Raw genomic sequence first — 6421 nt, forward strand, 5'->3', positions numbered from 1 at the left:
TTTTGCTTTTCAGATGCCCGTGGCATTTGGGTTCGGGTCCAATTAGAGGACCTGGTTTCATGTCTTACCAAAATCAGACACATTTCAGATGTGATAAAATGATTCTATAGCCCTCATTATTGTCATCTATTTAACAACAACAACAACAACAACAACAATAATAGTAGTAGTAGTAGTAGTAGTAGTAGTAGTAGAATAGTAATAATAATAATACTACTACTAATAATAATAATAATTATTATTATTATTATTAGTGATGATAATAATAATAATTTATTTAATATTGTTTACTACTTTTAATAAATCAATATTTTTATTAATATTTAGTAAATATTATTTCTCTATTTAAATAAATAATAATATTTAGTATTAATACTTATATAGTAATAAGAATATTTCATAATATATTTATTAGTAATAATTTAAATATTTTTTATTTATTATTAGTTAATAATAAATAAATATTATTTAGTCAAATAATAAATAATTATTTATTTCAAAAAATATAATATTTGTTTGTTAATAGAATACTATTTTTATTTAGTATTCTTTTTAATATTTATAATATTATCAACCAGTCGATTTCTAAGGGTAAAATAGTAAACTTCACAATTTCAGATTTTGGAGAATTGCTCCAACTCAAATGATCTTATCTTTTGAGAACCTCTGAAAATCTGAAAATCATTTCTACTTTTCAGTTTTCAGACCTGAACAATATCTTTTTAACTTCACAGATTTATCTAACGCCACCTCAATAATAATTACTAAATTGAGTGGGTAAAGCAAGCTAATTATATGTATGTGTATGTGTGTGTGCCACCCATTTTTGCATGCATGCATCCTTCTTCTGACTTGACAAGACACTTGAGAGTTGAGACATTTGCACCAATGATATATTTCTCAATAGTGTAATTGGACTTAGTTTCGATGACAAACTTTATTTTGCTTCCTTTATTTTAATTTCCCTTAGTGATAACGGTTTCTTTTCCTATAATCACATTTTCCTCTTATTTTGTTAGTAATAACCTACAATGTTGTCTGCAATTTTAGTTCTGATGAAGCTTCTTGGAGGAGAGCTAAAGAATTACTTGTGGATGTTGCTAGCCATGGAGAGGATAGTGGCTTTGAAGTGCCTTGCCTTAGTGTTGTAGCTAAAGACGACCTTGATCCATATCCAACCGCTATAGAAGATATTATAAGGGTATTTAATTTGTCATGGATGTCTTTGTTCTTCCGAATGATGAGAAAATGAGATCTCCTATTCAGCATGCTTACATTTTGACTATGTATTGTTCTTTGCAAAAAAAAAAAAATTCATGTTTTCCCATGGTTATTCTTTTATCATCCATATGATAAAAGGTTATCAAGTTTGTTAAGAACCCTGATTTTCAAGATCTTAGCATTATAGAACAAATAATAGTTACACCAGCTTGTTGGCATACATTCATGCAGGTGTTGCGGGTGGTCATATGGATAGATTACTGATTTTTGGATATTTTTTCATTTAATTAGTTTTCTATCCCCTTTGTTTCCCAGCCTCTGATGCCTTGTCATTTGCTTTTGGTTTTACCTTTGCTTTTGCATCTTTTTTGGTTCTCTTCGTTTTGAACTGACTATTAAGTCTCTGTAGCTATAATATTTACCTTCGCTTATTAAATCGTTATTGCCTGAAACCGCATTGCTATGACAATTAGTTTTGGAAGATATAGTTACCTAGAATTTCTAATAATTATCTTTGATTGTGGTTCTGTTATTATAGGTTAGCCAAGACTTGGGAATAGAAACGCCCATCCCAGTTAGCATGAAGTTATTAGATTTTAATAGTATATTCTACGATATTATTAGTGTGGCAGAGCACCCGCATTTGAGTATTCCAGAGACTGAAGCTGGCAGAAACCGCAAGCACTATCATCAGCTTGTTAATCGCTCTCTCATGTTTGTCTCAGGTTTGTTGGTTTATGGTTTAAAGAAAAAAAAAAAATCTTGTCATTGGGTTCTTATCAGTTGGATACCTTAGAATGTATCCAATAAAATTTGGATTGTTTTCGGGTTTTAGAAAGATAGTTTCATTTCCACATTTTTCTAATTTTCTGAAGAGCTTCTGCAATGCTTCATACACCTTGCCATAATTTTTCCCTCTTTATCATCTTGGTGCTTTTTGGAAGGGTAGATTATTTGTTTGGATTTGTAGTATTTTGTAACTTTTTTAGTATTATATATATATATATATATATATATATATATATATATAGAGAGAGAGAGAGAGAGAGAGAGAGAGAGAGATTTTGCAGTAATGCTTTTGTGCAATGAACTTGAGTGTACCCAATATCGGAAGCTTTAGGCTCTTCGAAGCCTTGTTATAAACAGAAGAAAAGAGAGCTTATTCTTTGTTATTTCTTACTAAAGCTCCATCTAGAACTCCCTTACTGGACCCCCCATCCCACAAAATAATTTGAGTTTTTATGATGACGGGTGGCATTTTATCGCTTAGTCTCCTAAGCATGGATTTTTTTTTATGTAAAAAACATAGATCCTAGGGTAGTTCCCTAGGTACCATAACCATATTTCCTTAATAGTTATTCATAATTTTCATATGAAAAGTATAAAGATCATGTTAAAGTATGGAAAATCAACATATTCATGAGAAGAAAAAGAAGGAAAAGAAAATTCAAAAAATATTGGGGCTGAACCCTTATTTTTGTTATAGGAAAAGAAGAAAAGAAAAGAAAAAGAAGTACAGCATTTAGCAATGTTTGTGTTGATTAAACCCTAACAAAAAGAAAATAATAAAAAGACATTATTATATAAATTATTTGTAGCATGTTGGCTGGGACCAACATTGGGTAATGGCCTTATTTGTAGCATGCTGCTGCTGCAATCTCTTCAAGGTCCTTGCTTCCGCAGGGTGGTGGCTGGGGAGTTAAACCAAGGAATACCATAGTGACACTGACACCCAAATACCAGATTATATATTTTTCAATTTTAATATTCCACTTTTGAGCCATAACCATTTGAAACACATACTATAACCCCCATTATGTTTACCGTTTACGTTTATTTTGACCCATTTTATGTACTAGGTTCTTGGGTCCAAGTTGTTTTAAACTCGAAATGTCCTTGTAGTGTTTGTTTTGTTTTTGGTTTTGCTTTTTGTTTATTACTTTCCCTATAATGGAACTTATTATCAGATATTTAGATGTTATCCCATTGGTTTTCCCATTAATCTCGTGGCCTTCACATGGTTTCTTCAATGGGATTATTTATATTTGGCTAGCATGATCAATTTAAGTTAGATAGTGGCAGTTGCCTTAACATGTTTGTCAACTTTGTTTTATTCGGCATTTATTCCGTCTCTTTTCCTGACAGTTTTCTGTTCCCTGAAAACAGTTGGGGCTGCAGTTGCTATTGTTGGACTGGCTGCCTATCGTGTTTATGCTGCAAGGAGAAACGCCTCCAATTAAGAATTGAGCCTGTGGGCTGCTTGCTTCCGTTGCACAAGGCTGCTTTGAGGGGTGAGGCTTACTCGTTGAGGCTATTATTTAGCGATTTAATAAAAAAAAAACATATTTTTGATCCATTTTTTTTAGTTAAAAATGGAAGAAGTGCTTCAACAATTATGAGCTAAAAAAATGAAAAAACAATTGGATATATCAAGTGAATTTTCTTATTATAATAATTTTATTTTTAATGGATTTATTTTCTTCTTACTGATTTTTTTGCATAGACCAAATTAACTAATTTATTTTCTTTCTTCTAAACTATTAAATGACCACACTTATAAGATGGGTGATTCTTCATATGTTTCCTTTTCTCCAAATTGGTCATTTGAATTATTTAAGAACCTTGCATTTTTAAACATGAAATGTAAAGTGATTATAATTGTTAGTTGGTTTATTATTATTTTGTTTAATGCTTAATTGAAGAAACTTATTGCTTATAAATTTTTATTTTATTATTCTAATTTAGCCAAGATGTTGCCCATTTCATCTCTTGTTGTTCAAGCAATTTAGGTTCCCATCCACGAGAATCAATGACCTTCTTTATGGTTTTTCTGCACACAAGGTCATTGATTCTCCTCCCTTAATGGTGAAGATAAGCACCAATTGAATGATAAAGGTTCATATCAATGGCAACGGCAATTTTCAATCCGTGCAAGCTGCTATCAATTTTGTTCCGGAAGGGAACTCCCAGTGGATCATCATCCATGTTCGGAAAGGAGAGTACAGGTATTTTTTCGACTACCATACTTGATCGATCAAACGGTGATTTTCATAGCTAGGCCGGAAGGGCGTCCATCGTTTGTTATCAAAGCTCCACCGACAACGTCAAGTCTGCCACTCTCTGGGTGGAGGCCCCCCACTTCATTGCCTCCAGCATCAACTTCAAGGTTGAAGACCTCTCTCTCTCTCAGCAGTTTTCTTCCTCTCCCCTCTCTCACCGATCACTTTCTCCTTTTTCTCTCTCCCGCATGAAACCTACCATTGTTGTTGCTGCTGCTATGACAGACGATTTCTTCGTCGGCATGTTGTATCATTGTTTTGGCTCAAGTGGTCACCACCATTACAGCTATAGGAAATCGCCATTGAAATGAGAGAGCAGTTTAAATTATGTGGGCTTCGTGCAGAAACCAATTGCAGGGATGCCAACAGAGCTGCCCGTCTGTAATCAAGTGGGGACAATAACGGAGTTTACACCACTCCAATCTAACATCATATATCGAGTTTCTAAAATCGTACAAGCTACGGGCGAATTCACTTTTTTAATAGAAAATCCAAAATTTTCTTTAATGTGTGATGTACACTTGATATGTAATATTTATAATGTTATTTGATGCAAAAACAATTGACTATTAGTGTATGCAAGGACAATATCTGATTGATTCAAACAATACACTAAGTATTCAAGTCTACAAATATAGAAAGCGAAGATCTTAGTCATGGTGCCTTCATGGACACGTCTACATAGAGCTCAAAGGGAAATCTCCACGGACAAGCTTTTGGTTAGGATGAATAACTTGGGTTTGAATTTTGAAATGATATGAAGTCAGATCAATGTTAAGAGAACCAGACCGGGCATTGAACCGAAGAAGGGAGAGGTTCATGAGTCATAAGTTCGACAAAAGTCGAACCTTGATGACATGACATATACATATATATACTATGGATCATATAAATACTATATAATGTATTTTACAATTTTTAATATGCTTAAATAATGGTGGATAGACGGTAAGTTACTTAATTTTTAAAACAGTGACTAGGGTTCAAACCTTTTAATTTACATTTTGGTCTGGCAATTTTAACCCCAACCCACTTGGCCCACCCATTTGAATAGTGGGTCAAGATGGGTCAAATGACGCATAAGGGTCAGGAAAAAAGGGTTAAGGTCGATTGGGTCAAGGATTACCCATTGACCCTCTCTCTCTCTCTCTCTCCCCCCCCCCCCCCCCCCCCTTACCACCCTTCTACTTCTTTCGCCTAGATCTTCGATTAAAGCCAATTGTCGCATTAATTTCTCAGATCTATTCGCCCAGATTTTCAATTAAAGCTGATTGTCGCACCGATTTCTCAAATTTATGGAAGGTGGACATTGCAGCCTCGCTCTCTCTCAAATCTTAAAGATGGCTACTACACCAACTCCTCAGATCCATGGAAGGTAGATGCCACATCAGGCACCACCCCTCTCTTTGTCTCAGATGTTGAAGTTGGACACCGCACCACCACCACCCCCTCTCAAATCTCCTATTTGAATTAGCAAACACACCGCCACGCTCTCTTCCTCACTCAGATCTCTAGATTGAAGATTCAAATCTTGGAGCCCAACTTTTGGAATAATACATTGTGTTTCAGCTTGATATTGTCATTGTTTCAAGGTATTATGATAAAAAAAATCAATTATCGAAGTGGAAACAATGTAAAATATTCATTTTACATAAAAAAATGATTTTTTTACATTGGCACAATCTAATATGAATTTTCGCAGTTGCTGTTTTTTACAAAATATTTTTTGAAATTTTATCATTTTCTTGTTTTTTTAACTTTCTTTTACTTTTTTGCTATAATATATAGATTTTTTATTATTCTATCATTTTATGTATTTTGCAGTTTCTGTTTTCATCCAAATTTTATATTTTTCCGAGTTTTTTGTCTTTTCCAATTTACTTGTATTTTTTTTGCAATTTCTGATGTTTTTCTTTTGTTGTGTGTGTTTTTGCAATTTCTGGTTCACAGTCACATCCCACGCTGTATTGGGAATATCTCTCCATGAATATCCCGATGTGCAGCCAAGACAGACTGTGAGGTGAGTGTGAGCCGTGCTGTAAGGAGCAGATCCGAACTCTTTAAAAAGTGGATGATTTGTCAGCCACGAAAAATCCTATTATTTCTTTCACCCCACACTGCCGAGAAAACAGCAACGGGGA

The 6421-nt window shown here is 33.8% G+C and overlaps 1 protein-coding gene across 1 annotated transcript in view; it reads left to right on the forward strand.

Annotated features, from left to right (window-relative positions):
- LOC148861827 (mitochondrial Rho GTPase 1-like) overlaps nucleotides 1-4913 on the forward strand; it is a 39891-nt gene extending 34978 nt beyond the window's left edge. The window contains exons 14-18 of the mRNA XM_088940850.1: nucleotides 1051-1201; nucleotides 1760-1946; nucleotides 3388-3512; nucleotides 4063-4387; nucleotides 4506-4913. Coding sequence (XP_088796976.1) covers nucleotides 1051-1201; nucleotides 1760-1946; nucleotides 3388-3461 — 412 coding nt within the window. The 3' untranslated portion in view covers nucleotides 3462-3512; nucleotides 4063-4387; nucleotides 4506-4913. The remainder of the gene's footprint in view (nucleotides 1-1050; nucleotides 1202-1759; nucleotides 1947-3387; nucleotides 3513-4062; nucleotides 4388-4505) is intronic.
- Nucleotides 4914-6421: the final 1508 nt, after the last annotated feature.

Source organism: Nelumbo lutea, chromosome 4, assembly GCF_056320005.1.
Source record: "Nelumbo lutea isolate HS-2025 chromosome 4, American lotus-T2T, whole genome shotgun sequence".
NCBI classification, from domain to species: domain Eukaryota; kingdom Viridiplantae; phylum Streptophyta; class Magnoliopsida; order Proteales; family Nelumbonaceae; genus Nelumbo; species Nelumbo lutea.